The 23104-nt window shown below is 39.1% G+C and overlaps 1 protein-coding gene across 6 annotated transcripts in view; it reads right to left on the bottom strand.

The window, feature by feature from the left end:
• LOC135216328 (rootletin-like) overlaps positions 1 to 23104 on the bottom strand; it is a 413187-nt gene that overhangs the window by 54557 nt on the left and 335526 nt on the right. For all 6 annotated transcript variants that reach the window (XR_010314855.1, XM_064251513.1, XM_064251512.1 and 3 more), the window contains 11 exons: positions 19727 to 19919; positions 18439 to 18622; positions 17625 to 17824; positions 17029 to 17196; positions 16216 to 16340; positions 15478 to 15597; positions 14824 to 14939; positions 14054 to 14153; positions 5881 to 6070; positions 2406 to 2560; positions 1225 to 1401 (listed from right to left, as the gene is read on the bottom strand). Coding sequence is in view for 5 of the 6 variants with exons in the window: in XM_064251513.1 (XP_064107583.1) it covers positions 1225 to 1401; positions 2406 to 2560; positions 5881 to 6070; positions 14054 to 14153; positions 14824 to 14939; positions 15478 to 15597; positions 16216 to 16340; positions 17029 to 17196; positions 17625 to 17824; positions 18439 to 18622; positions 19727 to 19919 (1728 nt within the window). In the remaining variant the exon portion in view is untranslated. The remainder of the gene's footprint in view (positions 1 to 1224; positions 1402 to 2405; positions 2561 to 5880; positions 6071 to 14053; positions 14154 to 14823; positions 14940 to 15477; positions 15598 to 16215; positions 16341 to 17028; positions 17197 to 17624; positions 17825 to 18438; positions 18623 to 19726; positions 19920 to 23104) is intronic.

Below are 23104 nucleotides of genomic sequence, written 5' to 3' on the forward strand. Positions count from 1 at the left end.
CCTGCCTCACCCAAAGTTCGTCTATTCCTACCTGGTTCATTTGCATTCACCTTTTGTCTTAGCTGCTTTTGTGATAGTGTAGTGGGTGCCACCCCTTATTGTCTGGTTAGGGACATTCACAAATGATTATAAACATTGATCTCATGGATGTTTCCCCTTATTTTTTATGCTAGGGGATACATCATATTATAATGATTACGGGTTTTGTATATTAAGTCATATACATTCCTTTATATATTATTATTGTCGATTGTTTTTATTAATTGCTATTATACTTTTGATACATGCTGTTACACAGATAACATTGATACATGTAAATAATTTTACCTGTACATATGTAATTACCTTATGTTAACAAACATTATTAATTTAAGGGTAAATTTTAATTTCATATTTCTATTTTATACCCCTGTGTATATGTATCTTTTAGCAATTATAGTCTATTCATATATATTTTATCTTTTATTTGAGACCTATTCTGATTTATTTTATTTTTATTCTCATTTTATTACTTTTGTTTACAATCTTGTGCTATTTCTCTGGTACGATTTCGCGCAGCGACACGAGCTGAGCCCAGAAAAGGGATTTTGACGTAAGGAAAAATCTATTTCTGGCGATTGGCTCGTGTCGCCAGCGAAATCCCACCCTACCCATCCCTTCGCCCAAGATTGTCTGCTAACTTCAGGATGGCCACCAGAGGCGCAGCAGTCGGCAGCATGGGATGGAGTAGTAGTAGTACGAGCTGCTCACTCTGTGGGTCGGCTCCCCTCTTGGAGGGATTTTGTAGTGGGAGATTTCTATTGGCATTTGGCTCGTGGTAGTGGTCTCACTCGCCTAGTGTTCATACCGACACCCTCCTGGAGGGTGAGCGAGTCAGTTATACTGACCTTTTTCTTTATTTTATTTATTCTCTGGTATGTGTTAGTACATTTACCCTAGAAATAATAGATTAAAGGATATTTCGCTGGCGACACGAGCCAATCGCCCAGAAATAGATTTTTCCTTACGTCAAAATCCCTTTTTTATTCCCAGGGTGAAAAAATCTTCAATGCATATCATGAAATATGGTATTCATCCTTATCCAGCAAGTAAGCAAGATGAGTGGGAAATGCTTCAGATTTTTGACAGGCCAAGAACTTTATCAACATTGGTATAATACTGTATGTACTATATACTGTGCTTAAAAATGTGCGCACTTAATGTTCACTACAATTATCTCATTACCTGCTGGCTAGCATGTGACACTGCCTTATTGAGCTTATCATCACTGTAACGTTTCTTCTCTTCCAACTCTGACAAAGCCCGAGTTACATCTCTTAGCCGTGCTTCTGATTTCTGGTGAGCTTCTTGAAGTTCTGATAATTGTCTCTCAAGGCTAGTAACATGTGCCATGGCATCATCCTGAAAATGACCAAAAGAGATCATATTTAAAAAATCACTTCCAAAATTTCTTTAAAAATGATAAATTTTTCTAGTAATTTGCATTTTTCCTAACATACAAACCTGAGGTCTTTACATATAGGATTAACTTTCAGCATAGCAGGAACCGGCCATTTAACTAAAAAACAAGGCGGTTATTGGTAGATGGCTACTGACAGTAAGAGCCACATGGAATTCTTTGCCATTACACAAACAAAACACCAAATAGGTCCTAGGTTCCACACCTGTTAGACTTACATACTTTGAAAGGGGAGTAAAAGCAAGGAAAGGAGAGAAATGTATGAAAGAGAATTTTACAACATGGCTAGGAGAATCAGAGGAAAACTACCGTATAAACTCGTGTAATACACAATCTCGTGTATTATGCGATTCCCAAATTCTCACCTTTAGAAAATTATTTTATCAAGTATCTCGTGTATCATGCAAGTTCATTTTTTGATATATGGAAAAAGTTAGTAAAAATATTACTGTTAATAAATACCCAAATTTACACTTAATTTATCACAGGCTCCTGGCAGGAGATTACAATTAATAAATAAAACACTGATATAACTGTCAACTGGATGGGGAGTAACCAACACTGAAGCTTTAAAATGAATATGAAAGGAAGTGAGAGGTACAAGGGTCTTAATTTTGTGGAATACATCCCAACCCCTAAAGGAACTGGCATTTCACTTTGGCTAAAGCTAAACCAACAAACAATGCCCTCGACACTAATTTAGGTTATGAATAGGTAGTGTACTCCTGTTTGCATGAATATATCAAGATAAATAATATATGATGTGGAAGGAATGTGACACACGTTTACATGACTTTCAGGAGTTTAATGTTCATGTCATCTAGTATATTGCTCGACATAATTTTAGTAAGTTTATAGCCTGGACCACACGGTGAACATGAAGATTTCTTCAGCCAATATTTTCTAAAACTTTACCTTTTTTTTTTTTTTTAAACACCAAACTTACCCTCTCTAACTCCACTTGATTCATCTGTGTCATAAGAGCTCGTAATTCATGGCGCACTGTTTCAGGGTCAATTTCTGCTACATTAATTTTTTCAGTGGATCCAAGAGCTTCTATGGATGCTTGTAAATCACTATGGCTACCAGACAGTTCGAAACCTGTAAAGCAATTTCAAATAATTCTGATGTAATATTTTTGGAAAACATCAAAGCTTCAAACAGTTGCTGAAATAGTAACTAAACTTCACTGACAAATTTTCTTTTGCAACAATCTTGCTTTTAAACGTAATTCCTTCTATTCACACTTCCAAAAGGCATGAGTGTAACAGCCATTTTAATCAGAATTCATGATAGTCCTCATTTTCATCATCGCATGCATTCAAAATATATTTTTCCAATACATGACGCTACAAGCTCTCCAATTTTTATTACAATCACCTCACACGACCCTCATACATAATTTGCTCATGACAGTCAATTCAACAGGGTGTTGGTCCTTGTAGTAAGTATGTAGTATATAATGTTTTAGATAATGCAAGTGACTAAATCCAAGGCAGAGAGGCACTGTACATTTCATGAGTTAAAATGCCATACTTATTTGGAAAACAAATTGTACCAAAGATAAGCATTACCTCAGTTGTTCCCATTGCTACCAGTGAAGAAGATATTCCTGCCTCCAGAAACTCCATGAAAGTTCATTCTCCGAGGATTTACTTTCTACTCTCTCTACAAGCTAGCTGTTCTTTGCATACAATAGCACCATATGTTTATGGTTCTGATTTTGATGTGTGTAAAATTTTTTATCAAAATTATGACTGCTGGTACATAATTTTGTCACTTACTGTTAGTATACAACTCAGCCAAGGGGATCTATGTTCAAGTAATAATACCTTAATTCTTCTAAGAAAAATTACAATGACTACTACACTCTGCTGCTCTCTAATATATTGAAAAAAATTCAGTAAACCAAAATATTTGAGCAAAAACCATATCAATATAGTATTCTGTGTACGTACTTCAATCCCTATAGGTATGGAATATCAACAAAGTTATCAGGGTAATTTTAGCACAGATATAAAATTATAAAAAAAAAAATAAATAACGGTAGTAAAATGCATCTCTTATGCAGTCAGAGATTAATCAACATGACTCCAAAATCAATTTCCACACGATAACCTTCTAAAGTAATGATGGGAACTTGGACTTCATAAAAAATAATTCACTCTTTTATATTACATAAACTTTGAAACAAAAGCTGGGATCCACAGGATGCAAGAACAGTACATAACCCAGCAAAATGATAAAGTATTACTGAATATTGTTGTATTGTATCAAATTTTAATAATTACAAAATATTTTTGCTTAAATGATCAGAAAAGGTGTCTGATTATTGTAATGGTGGTTAGGAGAGACTACAGAAGCAAATGGGAAAGAAGACTGTGCTGGTGGCATAGTTTACAATATATTAAAAATGAACTGAAATGCTACTCCTATTTCTGCACATGGAAAATTTTAATAAGAAAGCTTACTTTAAATAAAACTTCATATTATGATCCAGACTACCAGTGAATTACTGTATCATAATTTATTAGGGGTTGCTGAATTGGAAAATGATGTAAATTCATTTATTTTACCGTACATTAGTTATGCAGTATCTCAAATCCAGTTGATTTTAATATTCATCAATGGATCATGAATAGGCTACCAGATTTAGTTATACGAATAAATATCATAATAAAAAAGTCCAATGATAAAATTTTTAGTATATTATGTAACAAAACAACCCTGATAACTTTTCATAACAATCTTTGATTTTTAGTTGAATAAATACTGTAAGTCATGTAACAAGAACATTGTACATACTGTGATTTACTTAAATTAGCATTAGCAAAAGCTTGCTACTGTGTTTGTTCATCAAAACAATAAATTTGAAGCAGGCATATGTACAAGTGAACCTGATGTTCCATAGAATTCAATGAACTAGAGCTACTACCATGTAAAGGCAGTCCCTGGTTATCTTCGGAGGAGGTTCCATTCCCGAGGGGGTGCTGAGAAGCAAAAACTGCCGTTAACTCAGCAATTTATGGTGCCATAATGGGGGCTTATGGCACCGATAACCAGTTATCTGCACCATAAGCACCATTATGGCACCTCTGTTAGGTATCTTATGGTGCCGATAACCAGAACTCAGCCTGTTATGGCGTCATAAATCGCCGATTTTATGGTGCTAGACGAGCTCCGTATAACCGGATACCTGATAACTGGGGACTGCCTGTATACTATTTACAAATGTCACAAATGTATTTTATGGAAGAAAGGTAAAAGGCTTCCATAAAAACTAATAAATTTCTAAAGAAGCCTAAGAATAGGTACAGTATTTCTGAATTACATATATCTTTGGTCCATGCTTAACATTGTACAAGAAACCATCAACATAAGGAGTTGATAATTATATGAATCTACTGAAATGGAAAGCAAGTTTTGAACAATTAAGGTAATAACACTGGGAAGGCTGCAAGTGGTATCATATTTCTTTCATTGTTTCTATTAACACATGCTAATTCTTTCTTATTTAGTATGATATAAAGACATATTACTGAACTGAAGTTTAAAGAAAAAAGGCCAAATAAAACTGTCTTAGTAAAGCCTTGTATGAAAGATTAACTGATAGAGTTACTAGCATTAACATAAAATGTGTATATGTCATAACTGTAAAAACTTTTATTTACTGATAAAAAATCCAAGTCATCTCAAACAAATAACCACGATTATTTCCTCTTAAAGACGATCAAAGACTTTCAAGCATAAATCATTAAGAGGAGTTGGCTCCAGCACAACACATAGAACCAATTAATATCATAAGGCACAAGAAAGTTTAAAATTACCGTTTCTACAATCAATTTATACCGTTTTTGAAAATTATGCTTGGCCCACCAAAACTAATATTCCCATTTCACATTTTCTCCATATTTCACTAATGCCACTTGACAAAGGCAGTTCATATTTTCCATCTGTGATACCTGGTAAAATAAATCTTTAAATAATCCTATTTCACAAACAGATGCCACCACTCCCTTTGTTCAGATGAGAATTTTTGTCCTCTACTAATAATATATAGAAATCCACTACCTAATAGTCTGGTAAAACAATGGCCTACTCTATAATAGCAAATTTACCTACTGTAAGTGAAAGAACATAACTACAATAATAAACACTACAGGGTGCACAATCCTTAGAAGACATAAAACCTATCTTATGGTCATATTCTGAGATCATATACACCCATCCCTCAATTCATAAAACACTACTTATCAGAAAAAATATGTCATCAAATGCCAAAAGCTGAACTACTTAGCTATTTTAAGCAAGCATTCTGATTCATGGTGATGAGCATAAAAACAAATTCATACTAACTGAGCTCCAACCCTCATTGAGGTACATCCCTGCTACTGACTACAGCATAAGCCTGCTATACCAACCAATCTTGGTGCCCTTCCTGCTCCGTAGCGCAGGCGAAGATGGTGAGGTGTCCTGGTACATGCGTGTCACAGTACGCAGCGAAGCATAAACATTCTGCAACTTCCTCTCCAACTGATCACGATTCGTGTCTAATGTATTCAGCTGCTGTTCAAGTGCCTCAACGTGTCCTTCCTCACGGGACAGCTTGACCTAAGAAATAAAGCAAAATCTATAATACTGCTTAACCATGCTAAAGGCAGTTATGAAATGTACTGATTTATGTCCACAAATACCAAGAAAATGGATGCAGACCACTTTTGACAATAGACAGTGTATTGCACTTCACATGAGCACTGCACTCTCCTTAAAATGACAGCAAATGTTCATTAACAAAGAGGATATTATCACAACCAAACACCCTCCTGTCAGCAGAACATTCCCTCCCATCTTTTGGGACAAATCTCACTTTTCAGTGTCCAAAGTTTTAACAATATATGATATCAGCAACAAAAAGAAAAAGATTTAAAATATGGGACTAAGGGAGAGATCAGATAAATAATAATCCTCTTGGAGTGAGGATGCAGCAAGTTGAATTTTATTCATGGGGTAAAATAATCTCACAAAAGTTCAGACTTTTCAGGAAAACAGATATTTGTTCCTTTTCAGCACCAGACAAATGATCACTAGTTTGACCTCTGAAACTGGCATTTCTGACATGAATCATCATTATGCATAATTTTTCAAAAACAGATAATTTTTTGTTTGGAGTACAGTGAAGCCCATGTATTCGCATTCGCGGCATTCACGGACTCGCATATTCATGGATTTCTCTAAGACCATATCTACCCATTATTTGCAGGAATTTCGCCTGTTTGCTGTATTTTTTTAATGAGAAATATCCACAAATTCCTGGGTTTTTTTTATCAATTTTATCATAAAATAAACTTTTTATGATAAAACTTTAAAAAAATCAGATATAAAAAGTTTTTAGGGTTTTTTTTCTTGAGTATTTACTAACAAAATAGGCTGTTTTTAAGTGTTTTTATAGGGGTTGAACCATTTACGGATTCTAGCTATTCCTGGCGGGTTGTGTGTGTGTGTGTGTGTGTCTGGTATGCATCCCCTGTGAATAAAGGAGGAACACTGTGTAGCTCCATACATTGATCCGTCTTCTCACATACAAATAAACAAAGGATTCAATATGTGATTACAGTTGGGGATTAAGTGGTAAAATCAACAGATTTGTCATAAAACTTTATACAGGCAGTCCCTGGGTTACAACGGGGGTTTTGTTCTTGAGACTCGTTGTAACCCGAAAATTGTCGTAAGCCGGAACATCATAAAAAATCCTAAGAAAACATGATATTGTAATGATACAATTAAGTTTGTTCATACTTACCTGGCAGATATATATATAGCTGATAATTTCCGACACCGACAGAATTTAAAACTTACGACACACGTAGTGGGAGTCAGGTGGTTAGTACCCATTCCCGCCGCTGGGAGGCGGGTATCAGGAACCATTCCCATTTTCTATTCATAATTTTTATTTCCACTGTCTCCTGAGGGGAGGTGGGCGGGTAATTAATTATATATATCTGCCAGGTAAGTATGAACAAACTTAATTGTATCATTACAATATCATTTTGTTCATGCAACTTACCTGTCAGATATATATATAGCTGAATCCCACCTTTGGTGGTGGGAGAGACAGAATAGAGGATTTAGGAAACACATATGTGCAGATAATTGATATCTTGGTTCCTTACCTGTTAGCCACGTAAGTCTGCTTGTGCTACTAGAGTTGCCAGCAAGGTAGAGACCTATGAAGCTGGTGCACTCCAGATGATCTGTCAACAGGGGCGAGACCACGACGTGACTAGACCATGGACCATACTACTGAGGGCAACGAGACACAAATACCACCACCTGGCTTAGTTTACCAAAGGTATCCCACTTAACTAAGCTAATGGAAGGGAGACCCGCCCCAGGCGGTCACCCCACAACCATAACACAAATTAAAAACCCCCCTAATCCCTAAAGGATAGGATGAGCGTTACCTCCTGCCCCCAAAACAGTGTCTGCAGCAATGTATGGTCCGAGGGAGAAGCAATTTTCGTATGTCACTTTCACCTCCCGCAGGTAGTGTGAAGCGAACACCGAATTGCTTCTCCAAAATGTGGCATTCAAAATATCTTTGAGTGCCATATTCTTGTGAAAGGCTACCGAAGTAGCAATAGCTCTCACCTCGTGAGCTTTTACTTTCAGAAGCTTTAAATCACTATCACTACACTTATTATGCGCTTCTTGAATCGTATTCCTGATGAAGAACGCCAGTGCGTTTTTCGACATAGGAAGATCAGGTTTCCTCACTGAACACCACAAATTGTCCGATGAACCTCTGCAAGCTTTAGTTCTCTGCAGATAGAACTTTAGAGCCCTGACAGGACACAGGAATCTCTCACGTTCGTTTCCAACTATATCTGACAACCCTTTGATTTCAAAGGACCTCGGCCACGGGTTGGAAGGATTCTCGTTCTTTGCTAAGAACATGGGACTTAAAGAACAAACCGCACTACTTTCTGAAAAGCCAATCTGCTTGCTAATGGCCTGAATTTCGCTAACCCTCTTCGCCGTCGCCAGAGCGGTTAGGAAGATCGTTTTCTTCGTCAGATTCCTGAAAGAAACTGAATGAAGCGGTTCGAAGTGACTCGACATCAAATATTTGAGCACCACCTCCAAGTTCCAAGAGGGTACTTTAGGCTGGACTACTTTCCTAGTCTCGAACGATCTAATGAGATCATGAATGTCTTTATTATTAGACAAATCGAGTCCTCTGTGTCTAAAGACTACAGAAAGCACGCTCCTGTAGCCTTTAATAGTTGGAACAGCCAACTTCACTTCCTCTCTCAAATGAAGAAGGAAGTCAGCTATCTGGCTCACAGAGGTTGTGGTGGAGGAAATGCCCTTCTTCCTGCACCAGGATCTGAAGACAGCCCACTTCGATTGGTACATAGCGATCGAGGAGGGCCTCCTTGCGGTGGCAATCGCCTTCGCCACAGGTCTTGAAAAACCCCTCGCTCTGGCCAACTTCTTGATAGTCTGAACGCAGTCAGACTCAGAGCGGGGAGGTTTTTGTGGTACCTCTCGAAGTGGGGCTGTCTGAGTAGATCTTTCCTTAAGGGTAGAGTCCTCGGAAAGTCTATCAGGAAGGACATCAACATCTGTGAACCAGTCGGCTGCCGGCCAGAAGGGGGCGATGAGTGTCATCCTCGCTCCTTCCGATGCCGCAAACTTCCTCATCACTTCCCCGAGGATCTTGAGCGGGGGAAAAGCGTATATGTCTAGACCCGACCAACTCCAAAGTAGGGCGTCTACTGCGACTGCTCCCGGGTCCAGAACTGGGGAGCAATAGAGTTGAAGTCTTCTCGTCCTGGACGTTGCGAAGACATCCACCTGTGGACAGCCCCACAGGTTCCACAGCGACTGGCAAACCTCTTGGTGAAGGGTCCACTCTGTCGGCAACAGCTGTCCTCGACGACTGAGAAGGTCCGCTCGCACATTCTGTACTCCTGACACGAACCTTGTCAGGATCGTGACTTCTTGCGCTTTCGCCCATAAAAGGAGTTCCTTTGCGATGGCAAACAGAGAAGGCGAGTGAGTTCCCCCTTGATTTCTTAGGTATGCCAGCGCTGTGGTGTTGTCCGAATTGATCTGAACGACTTTGCCGGATACTTCTTCCTGGAAAAACCTGAGAGCCAGATAAATGGCTGACAGCTCTTTTAGATTGATGTGCCAGGACACCTGTTCCCCTCTCCAGGTGCCCGACACTTCTTTCCCTCCTAGTGTTGCTCCCCAACCCGTGGACGACGCGTCGGAAAACAACACTAGGTCGGGGTTCCGAAGTTTGAGGGAGAGCCCTTCCGCGAGCTTCCGAAGATCTGACCACCAACTTAGGTGATCCTTCACCTCTCTCGTTAAACACAAGATCGCCTCCAGATCTTGCTTGTTCTTCCAACTGTTGGCTAGGAAGAATTGAAGAGGTCTGAGGTGCAGCCTTCCCAGAGAAACAAACTTCTCCAGTGAGGAAATGGTCCCCAGCAAACTCATCCATTCCCTCACCGAGCATTTTTCCTTCCCCAGAAAGGTCGCCACTTTCTCCAAGCATTGAAGTTGTCGCCCCTGGGACGGAAAAGCCCGAAAAGCCACTGAGTCCATCTGAATCCCCAGATAGACTAAAGATTGAGACGGAGTCAAATGCGACTTTTCGAGGTTTACCAGAAGCCCCAGGGACTTTGCTAACGTCATGGTCGTGTGCAGGTCCTCCAGACACCGTTCCCAGCGATGAAGCTCGAATAAGCCAGTCGTCTAGGTAGAGAGAGATCCGTATATTCTCCAAATGAAGCAGCCTTGCCACGTTCTTCATTAGAATGGTGAAAACCATCGGCGCTGTGGTCAGGCCGAAGCAAAGTGCCCTTCCCCTTCAGGACAAATCGCAGGTATTTCCTTGATTGGGGATGGATGGGGACGTGAAAATATGCGTCTTGGAGGTCTAGTGAGACCATCCAATCCCCCGGTCTCAAAGCTGACAGCACCGATTGAGTCGTCTCCATCTTGAATTTCTTCTTTATCACGAAGAGATTTAGGCTGCTGACATCGAGGACGGGTCGCCACCCCCCGAATGTTTCGGCACCAGGAACACGGCGGTTGTAAAACCCTGGCGATTCCAGGTCGAAGACCTGTTCCACCGCTTGCTTCTCGATCATTTGCTCCAGCAGATCGAAAAGCACTTTCTGTTTCTCTCCTCGATAAGAGGGAGACAAATCCTTGGTGTTGAGGATAGCGGGGGTGACTTCAAGAACGGGATCCTGTACCCTTTCCTCACGACATCCAGCGACCAAGGGTCGGCATCTCTCTCTTCCCAGGCTTTCGCGAATCGAAGAAGCCTGGCTCCTACCGGCGTCTGAAGGACTTCCAAATCACTTCCTACTCTTTGACGGAGCAGGGGTTTTTCCTCTGGAAGAGCCTTCTTCCTCGGAGGCTGCTTTCGAGGAAGGTCCAGCACGAAAGGGCTTCGATTTTTTGGCAAACGAAGCTCCAGAAGATGAAGCAGCTGCTGGCCTTCTAGAAGACTGTGCCAAAAGATCTTGTGTTGCCTTTTCCTGAAGGCTTGAAGCTATGTCCTTAACCATAGCCTGGGGGAAGAGATGGTCTGAGAGGAGCGAAAAGCAAGTCCGCCTTTTGCGTTGGAGAGACGGATTTGGCCGTGAAGTTACAAAAGAGCGCTCTCTTCTTGAGAATCCCCGAGCTAAAGTGCGTAGCCAACTCCTCAGAACCATCCCTGACGGCCTTGTCCATACAAGAAAGTACGCTGGACAGCTCCCCCAGACTAATAGTATCAGAACTCCTTGACCTGGCATCTAAAACTCCAAGACACCAGTCAAGAAAGTTGAAAACCTCTAGAGTCCTGAAGAGGCCTTTAAGGTGAAAGTCGAACTCATTATGGGTCCAAGTGACTTTTGATGAAGACAGAAGGGCTCTTCTGGAGGCGTCCACGATGCTCCCAAAGTCACCTTGAGCAGAGGCTGGTAGTTTAACGCCTATGTCCTCTCCTGTCTCATACCACATGCCTCCTTTACCGCAGAGTCTTGAAGGCGGTAAAGCTAAAGAGGACTTTCCTGACGCTTTCCTCTTCTCCATCCACTCATGGACTTTCCGGAACGCTTGCTTCGTGGAAAGCGACTTCTTCATTTTAATGAACCCCGATGCCTTCGTTGCCTTAAAAGAAGAAAATTGAGAAGGAGGAGTACGAGGGGCTTCCGGTTGAAAAGTTTCTCCGAACTCCGACTGTAGAAGACGCATCAACACTTTATAGTCCGATGAGACAGTAGCTGGTTGCTGTTCTTCCTCTGCTTCTACTAAATCATCGCTAACTCCTTCCTCAGAAACTGGAGAAGTAGGAGGAAACTCTGAAGAAAACTGACGAACAGGAAGGGGTTCCTTCATCCACCTGAACTTGCATTGGTGAGGAACTGGTGTCTACCAGCGCGCGCTTGGCGTCCGAATCCACACGTTTGGCGCCGACAGGTGCGCGCTCGACATCTACTAACACACGCTTGGCGTCCCACCAATGGCGCGCACCGAGCGTTCCACTAGTGCACGCTTGGCTTCCACTGTTGCGCGCCGAGCGTCAGTCAGCGAGCGGCTGCCGCCCACTGGTGCACGTTTATCAACAACAGGTGCGCGTTTGGCGGCACCTGAAGCGCGCTCCACTTGCACAGAAGCGCGCTCGGCGTCCACCACTCGCTTGCGAACATACGAAGACTTGCGAGCGGGAGATATTTCATCCTGAGAGCGAGAAGCGAACTTCTCACCTCCTCTAGAGAGCTGCTGGGGAGCAGAACGAACTCCAGAGGGAGACTCGAACGAAGAGAGAGGTGAGCGAGGAGAAAGAGCTGGTCTTGACTTCTTCACAGGAAGCTTCTCATCCTTTCTACGACGCGGAAGAGACTCTCTAGCAGCAAGAGCGTCCTGAAGTTGCTGCTGCAGTGACTGAATCATCCTCTTGTTTGGCGAATCTTCCTGCTCCGGGGAGGGACTGATCCTGTGAGCAGGAGAGCGGCGAGGGGACGCCTCCCTCCTCCTCCCAGGTACGGCCTCTTCCCGAGCTCTGGAGCGACCGTATCGCTCGCACGAGCTAACTGAATCCAAGTCCGAAGACTCTCTACGCCTTTTCTGCGGCGGAAAAGCGGCGAACGCACTGTCAGGCGAAGATCGCAAAAGCGGAGAACTAGGACGTGAAGCGTCAACATTACGCGCCGTCCTTTTCAGCGGACGTGAAGCACCTTGAGAACTCCACCCTTTACGTGGGGATGAAGCCTCCGATGACGAAAAACACTCCTTGAGGAGACGTGCACGCGCACGCTCCCTGGCAGTCTGGGGATTTTCATCAGTAACTGCCGAAGGCACGTCAGATCGGTGGGGGTTCCTTGTAACCCTCCTTCGGCTTTCGACATGCTCCCTCCCCAGGTCCTGGGAGTCAAGCAGAGGTCCAGGCCTAGAGGCGAAACGAGGCCGATCTGACGCACCCTCCACTACACAAGGGGTATCACTGCACTTTTGCACGTCACTTTTGCTCTCAAGAGCCAACACTTTCGATTCTAGATTACGAATCGACTCCAATATTAAGGATAAAGTATTACTCCCTACAGACACTGCTTCAGGGCCCGGAGGCAAAACTACAGGGTTAGGAGCATTAACAGAAGGAGGGTTAACAGGGGAAACATTAATTTCTTGCACGCCTGAAACACTCCTGGAGGAAGACCTCCTTAACCTATCCTTCTCAAGTTTCCTAAGATAGGTATCATACGCCTTCCACTCAGAATCTGTTAGTCTTTCGCACTCCTTGCAACGGCTTTCATACACACATTCATGCTCCCTGCAACTCTTACAAACCGTATGTGGGTCTACTGAAGCTTTCAGTAGCCTACCTCTACAATCAGTTCTAGAGCAGAACCTAGCGCTAGCTGTACTAGACCCTGACATATTATCCAAGAAAAGTCCAAACCAAATTCAAATCAATCCACTAATAACGTGTGCCTAGCCACCGATCCAATCAATTAATCCAAAAAAGAACCAAAAGGGATACTCAAGTAGCAAAAAGTTTCCAAATCCAGACGGAGGTGCTGTAAACAGATGTTCACAACACCGGCGACAGAAAAATTATGAATAGAAAATGGGAATGGTTCCTGATACCCGCCTCCCAGCGGCGGGAATGGGTACTAACCACCTGACTCCCACTACGTGTGTCGTAAGTTTTAAATTCTGTCGGTGTCGGAAATTATCAGCTATATATATATCTGACAGGTAAGTTGCATGAACAAAGTTACTTTTAATGATTTGGTGCATTGAAAACTATGTATACTGCATTCAAATTGCATTTTTCATCAAGAAAACCTTCAAATATTGATTTTTTGCATTTTTGGAGTCATATTTCTTCTGCCAGATGAGTGTTGTAGGCATCGTAACCCTGGAAATAATTTCTGATGAATATAACTGAAAAGTGCCTTCACCTCGGAACATCGTAAGCCAAGCCCATCGTAACCCGGGGACTGCCTGTACTAAACAATTATGTAAATGTGCATTCAATATACACAACATTATATTTCTATATTAATTAAACTTATAAGTTACCTTTAGGTCACTGATTTGTTGATTGGCATTGTTTAGATAGTTCTCAAGGTTCTTCTTTTCATCATTGAGTTTTCGTTCATTTGCTCTGGATTCTTCAAGGCTGAAAAATACAAAGAGATCAAATGTTGATGTAAGCAATGCTCAATATGGCTTCTTAAAAACAAACCTTCCAAAACTATCTTAAAAGCAAGAGTAAAATAATTGTAAAATTGACTTATGAAGTACTTAGCTATCTCTACATATACTACAAGCTTCTCTCAAATGGTAAAATTAAAAATGAAAAATTATTTGTTAAAGATATGGCTTACTTTTTCATGCAATTTATTTGGCATGTCTTAACTTGTACAATTATTAGGATACTTGGATAAAGGCCCTCTTTTTTTTCTACTCAAAATATTACTTAGATGTTGGTTACAGTTTCAAAGTAGTAAACATTAATGACTTCTGATATTATTGACAGAACTACAATCTTAACTGGTTTTATTGTCAAACAATGAAAAACAGAGTAAAAAAGAGCAGACAATGTAATTCTTAAATCAAGTCCCCTTTTTCATCCATCTCATAGCATCATCAAAAGATGCGATGAAAACTTTTCAGCAATATTCTTTTCTTAAATACTGCACTTAAGTCAGAGTACAAAACCTAATATGGATAGTCTGATAAAATACCACAAAGCTCTTTGATTTCAAAGTTCCAATTTACAAAAATACTTTCCAATAATTACAGAGTGAAGTAATTCAGCTGGATTTCCCTATTACTACAATTATTACCTGGTGGCAAGTTCTTGCTCTTTTGCTGCGTGATGATCTTCAAGTTCTGTCAACCTCCGTTCTAAAAGCGCTAACTCTGTCTGGAGATTGTCTCTTTCTCGTTCATACTCTCCAACCTGAAATCAAAGTTGAAGATGCATCAGTGCTACATAGCATTCACATTTCATTTTCCAGTGTGGACTTGTCAGTAACATCTGACAACTTTATCAAAACATTAATTTGTATAAAGTAAATGGGGCAGGTAAAAGAATAATGGAATATACAAAAATATCCAAATAAGTGTTTTCTACTTGGCCATTCAGTAAAGATTCAGCTGAATCTTTATTTCATCTCATGTCATGCTCAATGTCATTTTAGCCAATTATAGACCATATGTGATAATAACAGATCAGTAAAATCAACATGAGTTGACAAGGAAATCTTCGATACTCTCAGGAATGCATTAATGAATTAAGCACAATTATTGCAATTACTGTATATTTCTGTGTATAAGACGACCTTTATATATGACGAGGTAAAAAATAATGGCAAATTTTTATGAATTTATCTCATATCTGTAGTATTTCTAATTCACAAATGAGCATTACAGACAATACTTTCACAAAACATACATACAAAAATAATGATCAATTGAATACTATATAGATGTTTTACCTTAGTTTTTAGTTTGTTAGCTTCCTTTCTGCACTCATTGTGACGGTCTTCTTCTGATGACAATCGAAGTCTTAGATTTTCCAACTCCTGACTACGACCCACAGCTTCAGTCTCCGAGAGCTACAGGGAATGAAAATATAAGCATTAAATTCTATAAAAAAATCTCCATGGATAATGGATCAGAGTTTTCAACTACTCCATCAATCAACTCTTTCACCATGGGTAGCTTACTTCAATCCTGATAAAAAGAATAAAAAAAATATGGACAATTTTAACCTTTCCATTCACCTGCTTAAAACTCATCATCTACAAATAATTTCTATAAAACAGATTTTCTTTCATAAAGACAGTTTTTCATAATCCCACTTTTGCATTTTTACCATTCTCCCCTTCATAACTACAAGATTTATAAATGGATAAAATTCCAAAATCCAATAAAAAAAATAATGAGGTCAAATTAAGAATAAAGACTTTATATCACAAAGACATCTAGATTTTGTCCATAAAAACTTACAATAATTCTATCATTTAAAGTCAGTCAGACTGTCACTAGCAGCGACTGTTACTGCTGATAAATTTTAAAATTAAAAGCAATGTGAGAATGTGCCTTTTGGTCTGACAAATGATTGTGATAAAAACTCTCTCAAACAATTACCATTCTACAGTACTCCAATACTTGACCATAAATGTGCATGCTATCCGTGTCATTTTATCTGCTACTTTTATATTCTGACTCACCTGTTGCTTCTTTTTGAGCTCACTTATTTCTCTTCGTGCATCTTGCTTAACAGTATTCAAATCACGCAACTGAGCTGTCATACGCGTTATCAAGTCGGCATGCTTTGCTTCAGAGACCTCTAAAGCTATAGTAATGGAAAGATAAATAAAATTACAAACATGAAAAGTTTCACGCAAAATTAATTCGGATCAAAATATTCCAATGATCTAAGTACGAATACTATAATAGTCAACAGATCTAAGTACGTATACTATAATAGTACACAGCACTGAAGTATAATCTACTCATTAAATTGGGAAATGAATGAGAAACAAATACCACAGAGGTACATAAACTACTCCCTGAAAAGCATCTGAATAGCTCAAAATTAAAAGGAAACAATGGAACAATCACAAAAGATATAAACATTCCCCTTTCAGTCATAATGAAATGGATTTTACAAGAAAGGGATTATGACCTGCTGAAATGACATAAAATACAGTACAGTGATATATTTCATGCTAAAGCTGTACTAGATTAAGATAAAAATTGAATATTAGATTCATATCTGAAATCCTTAAAGGAATACTTTCTTTAAACCTGAAAAATCAAAAGAAATCTGTTATCCTCAATGATTAAATAAAAGAAAATGAATCACTGCTGGTTTTATATAACTGTAGTTTAAACCTCATTCACTCCTCTGAAGTGTAACTTGTAAATAGTCACAAGTGTTTGAAAAAGTCTATTTATTCTACCTTAATCTTGTATTTTCTGTATATTTTTATCGTTTTAAATGATGGCAGTACATAGCATGGAATGCAATTTATACATACCACTCAGTTTGGATTCCTTCTCATCAAGTCGCTTTTGCAAGTCCTTTTTCTCGACATCAACCTTCCTGATCAGAGCCTGTAAGTCATTAGATCTCCTTTCTTCTGCAGACCTCATTTCCTCATTTGCTCGATTGAGTTCTTTCTTAAGAGCAACCCTTGTATCTTCCGCTGATAAAGAAAGAAAACCAAGATACAAATTTACCTTCACTGAAAAACAAGCAATTGGTTTTTTTTTGTTACAGAAAAGATCTTTATTGCCAGATCAACAGAGTGGCAATGGGCTCCCGTCAGGAATCCTCCTCACCAATTCTTCTATGGGCATCATCAAAGACAAAGTTTTTAAGAAGACCTCCAGCCCTTCCCAGTATCAATGGCATACCATCAACACAATGAGAATAAGAAAGGGTTGGAATGTCTTGGATAATTGAATACTGCCAATATGAGCTAATAATAAGTAATGGGTCTGTGGTGAAACAAATGTAGATCTATAATTTGAATAGAGCCCTGATATCTGTAGATCTTTATGGATGAATTTTCAACTATACAGCTGTCAAGTCTCATGATATATAAATAATTCCTAAATACTTAATCTTTACCTTCTTTAAGCTTCCCTTCAGCATCTTCCAGGTCCTGCTGGAGCCGATTCGCATCTTCTCTGGCTAATCTCAAGTCAGTCTTCAAGGATGTAATTTCTACTTCGTGGTCCCTGCGAGCTTCGTCTATTCGTGCTTGGAGCTCTCGTATTCTACGCTCATACGTGTCTTTTTCATCCTTTAGCTGCTTTTCAAAGTGTTGGCTGATGGAGAGATTTGAGTTATAAATTCTCTACTGCATTTTTATAAAAAATATAACCAATGAAATATAATAAAACAACTTGGAGATAGAATAAAATGCAGACAGCCCCATGCCATCTATGATCTACCAACATCATATCATGCAGGCCAAGGCATGCAATCAACATATATCAAATGAAAAGCCTTGATGATGCATAATGAAATTGTCATTCTAATCTTTTTAATAATATGAACTGCATTTCAATCACGATTTCAAAGCTAGACTGTGACAATGCTGTTTACTTCTTTGTTGCTTAATCGTTATTTACTAAAATCATTGTTGATATTTGCAATTTTTAAAAAGCTCAACTGACAATGTAAATGAATATGGTATACAATAAAATTGCAAAACCAACTTCTGATGGTGCAATATCAGTGCTATATAAACTGTAGACCTAACACTAAACAAAGTGCTCTTATATCACATTCATAATCAGTAAAAATGAAACATGAAAAATAACTGAAGTCTAGAAAGTTGATTTGATGAAAAGATGCTCTCTTCTCACAGTTACAGAGAATTTAAACAATAATAGTAGTTTTAAGAGCTTCTGGACAGCAAAATATCACATTTCTCCACCTGCTGTTATGTAAATCTTCTTTTAGCTGAGTAATTTTGTTATGTAATGCTCCTTCATTAGCCCTGCCAGCTTCAGCCTTGGAGGTGCCATCCCGTCGAAGCTGTTCCAGTTGGGTTTCATATGAAGACAAATCCCTCTGCAATGCAGCAACTTTTTCCTCCAGACTTGATATTTCTTGCTGAGCTATAATAACATAGTGAGAAATAATCATTAATTAGTACTTCGTGTGAAAGAATCATGACACTTATTTTACACCTGAAAGTCATCACCATAAATGTCATTACATCAGCTTTTCCCTTTTAGAGGTTGCCCTTTCTATCTGAATGAAACAATTTCCTTTCTAAATATTTGTTTGAATACTTACATTTCTACTGTTTTTCTGACTTAGTGCTCCTCATCCCTTCTCATTACAAGTCCAAACCATCTCAGTCTTTGAGGATTACTTTCCAGCTGCTAGACTAACATCTCCCTGCAACTCACCCATCCCTCTCTGACCATGAATCTTATCATGTTAAAACTCCATGTTTTCAAAATCTATTCCATTTTCTTCATCAGTGCTCTCACTCCCACAGCAAAGGATAGTACACTACCGTATATACTCATCATAAGTCTGCACTTTCTATTACAAAAATAAGATATTTTCATACAGCAGGCACTCTATTTACAGCTTTCCATTTCACCCAGATTTCAGCTCCTCTTATTTTCTTTTTGTTTTTACACTGCCCTCTCAATGCCTGATTCAAAATGCAATACAAACTAATACCATAACTGATATAAATTTTTAACAAAACTTTGACCCAAAACCTTTCACCACTATACAGAGACAGGTAGCTGGATACATGAACTTTCAAAAGTTGTCCCTTGTGTCCTCACAATAACAGAATATTGCCTTCTACTAAGGCCTGTCCATATACCACTACTATTCCCAATTTGCTTTCCTGATACTGAGCAACTCATGTGACACCACCGGTTACATCTGGTGTAGAGAGGCGAGTTTATTACCATACCCTTCTTACCACAACCATATGGCCACTTCCCTGACAGTATACTGTATTTTTCTTAACATCCTTTTCTGTCACCTTAAGTTCTGATTTGCTTTCACTGATGTTCATACTTCTCTCAAGAAATTTTAATCATGCAAAAAATAACCTTTACCTATAATGCAAGCAAATGCCAATATGATCACAAACACAAATATAAATAAACCTAAGGCTAAGAAAAAATCTTTTTAAGTAAAACGCTTTAAGCATACTTTATAAAACTAACAGTATCAACTACAAAACTTACCCAGCATCATTGAGCGGTGTTTCTCCTCTTCAAAACGCAAAGTTGAATCATCTCTTTCTCGCTGTAGCTTTTCAGAGTAACGCTTCAGTGCTGATATTTCTTGATCTTTCTTGAGTTCAAGCTCATCTCTCTCCATTTTCATGGAGTGGATGGTCGAATTCAATTTGTCTTCAAGTTCCAGTTGAATGTTACTCTGAAATCAAAGCACCAATTTTTGGTCAACAAAAGTTACTTGACATTGGCATTATCTACTGCGTATACTGTAATGCCACGAGTTTCAAAAATGCACATAACATACTATTCAACAAACAAGACCCTTCTGCTTATAAAGGATTAGTAGAATAAAGTTATTCCAAAAAGAAACATAACAGCAACAAAGAGACCCAGTGCAAAAGGAATTTTTTTAAGGTACATATTACTGATCAAAGGAAAGAGAAAATACATAGGAATTAGCCAATTATTTCCAATTTGTAAAAATTATACCTCATTAGAAGATATCCCGTAGTTCCCATAACATTTACTGGTACTACACAATTTACTTTTTCCAGGTCTTTGGCGCAAGACCCTTAGTGCAGAAGTTCAACATATTATGCTACTACAGGTAGAAATTAAAAAATGAAGTATCATATGCAAACAAATCTTCATTAAAAGTGAATAAGCAAAAAATATTAGATAAATATTTCGGAAAGGACTACATCTTTTATCCTATTATTGAGTATTCACACTATTCCCTTTAATCAACAATTTCAATACAAAAAGGTTTACAGTATTACCAAAAAATGCCCCAAGAGCATATTACTGTACAGGTAACAGGACCTTAAGTTCAAGGCAAAGTATAAGCTAACACCAAATGCATATGTAATGTTTTCCAAAATCCTCAGCTTGGCAAGATCATTCCATACTACTTTAGATTAAAATATGGATAAGGTGTGGATTGCTTCAACATAGTTGTCTCCACAGTTAACACAAGGAACACAATCATCAATCTTCAACTGAATAATGCTATCCTATTTAATCCAAATAAATGTTGCAATCATGTCATCTAGTAGCTCCACCAGAGTGTGGGACCTACAAAACAGTACTGTTTATTGATCCAATGTCAGGCCTTTAGCCCTCTTCAGCAAACTCACCTGAATTGCAGACATCTCACTTGGATAACATTACCTGTGCCTACACTTGACAGTTCCAACATAAAGTGCAAGTACTTTACAGTAAAACTACACCGTTGTATGTAGCGTAATAGTAATCACGCAGGATACGGCAAACTTGGACTTTACTTATATACACTAAATCCTTTACAGTGTTATTTTTGAAATATGAATGCAAATACACAGTATCTATAGCTGAATAGTCTACACAAATTTTTTATTTATCCATTACTTCACAACAAATACACATGAGTACTCTACTGCATGAAAGTTTTATGTATTGTACTACTTAGCTTGCGCACATGTAAGAAAACAGCTGTAATCTAACCATCTTCAAATCTCAGTAAAGTATATTATCATACAGTTTTAAGATAGTTTTTGATAGCTGTTTTATGAACAACAATTAAAACCCTAGACATTTTGCTGGTAATAGTTATAACGTACAAACTGTTTGCATTATTTCTTTGCCTAAAGAAGTTTTATGACCAAGTTGGTATCATAGGTAAAACAGCACCTCTTGAACATGCATAAGTACAATAGATATGGGTTCATACTCTACTGATCTAAGACCCCTCTCTGCCAACTACAGTGCTGTTGTAGCTTCCACCCCATCTACCTGCCCACTTACAATGCAGTCATCCCAAGCTTTAATATCCCACTATGATATATAAGTTATTAGAAATTTCATTATCAAACAAAAAACTTTCAAGTGATAATGGAACTGTTTAGTAAATACAAAGAAGAATTTTTAAAAACCAAAGTGTATATACCATGCCTATTACTTGTTACGTAAGTAATAAAAAAAAAGCAAGTGACAAATTTTACTTACCATAACACATGTTTTCTGGGCTCAGCCGTGTTGCTCCGTGAAATGTGTCCTCTTTAGCACTATTTCTAGTAAAATATTGCTATAATACCAGAGAACTGCTAAATTGGACATGTCAGAAGTCTCTGACTCGCTCACCTAAATAAAAGGTGTCGGTATAAAACTGGGGCGAGTGTTAAACACTACCACAGCAACCCCTCCAATTAGCCTTTTCCTCATCAAAAGACCCTAAATACGGGGAGCCGACCCATAGGTCACACCTAGCTACCCTGTTGAAGGAGTCTGTGACGTCATTCTTATCGATAGCCTCCCAGCGTTTGAACGCTTGTATTAAGCTATCTGTTCCTTTTCATTGATTTCTTTATTTTTTATCGTTATGGATCGTCAATCTGCCTCTTCACCCAAGTTAAGTACTGGTTCGCCCTTTTTCAATATTTAGGGAGTGATTTTGCCTTTCGTTTTGCCTTTATTTAGGGTTTTGTTAGGCGTCTCGTAGCAGGGCGGCGAGTCGCCATTACGTCGTTCCCTTGTTTTGTACCAGTTTCGAGTGGGTTTCCTTCCTACTCGTAACTTGTTTGATATTTTGTCAATTTAATAATACTATTTATACTCGTAGCTTGTGATATTTCAGTATATATTTTTATTTATGTCTTGGGTAGCAGTTGTTTTGTCGATCTTGTTTTCATTTATGTTTTGTTATTTTTATTATTTCCATGTTTTCACGGGGGTCTGCGTTCGCACACGTTTCCTTTGTTACGTGCTTCGCTGTATATCCACCGTCCCCCCGCCCCTTTTATTTATTTTTAAATTTGGTATATTTCATTCAAGAATTTTCCCCTTTTTTCTTTTCGTCAGCTTGCCGTTTCTTTTCGTTTTGTCATAGGCCAAGTAGTTTTTCCATTTTGCCCCACCGTGATCGAGTGGCCTTCATTGCGTTTTCTATTTTTTACGACATTTTATTTTTCATTATCGCCCCCCGTGTTAAAGCATGATTTTCTTTTAGCTTTAAGTAATTGATTTATTTTGTCTATGTATATGTTGGATGTTCGGTCAGCTAGCCTATATAGGCTATGCCTGCGTTTTCCTCGTGATCCTTTATTCACGAGGATTCGCTGGTCACGTGATCGTCTCCCCATCAGCCCTCCCTCCCTCCCCCTCACGTGGGGCCCCCAGTAGTTGGGTGCTCCTCTCGCCCTGGTTGTCGCTGATGGCCGTTCCCATCAGCGGAGGGGGGGGTGTACAGGGTCCTCCAGGACCTCAGGTTGGTGGGTGTCGCTTCTTAGCCGACCGCCTCCGGAGTTGATGGTCGCACTGCGTATTCAGCCTCGGCTTCCATGGATTTGTTGCGCTCTGCTTCTTTCAGCTCCTGGAGCTTACATCCACCCGCCTAAAACATTCCCTCTC

The sequence above is a fragment of the Macrobrachium nipponense genome, chromosome 6 (assembly GCF_015104395.2).
Source record: "Macrobrachium nipponense isolate FS-2020 chromosome 6, ASM1510439v2, whole genome shotgun sequence".
NCBI classification, from domain to species: domain Eukaryota; kingdom Metazoa; phylum Arthropoda; class Malacostraca; order Decapoda; family Palaemonidae; genus Macrobrachium; species Macrobrachium nipponense.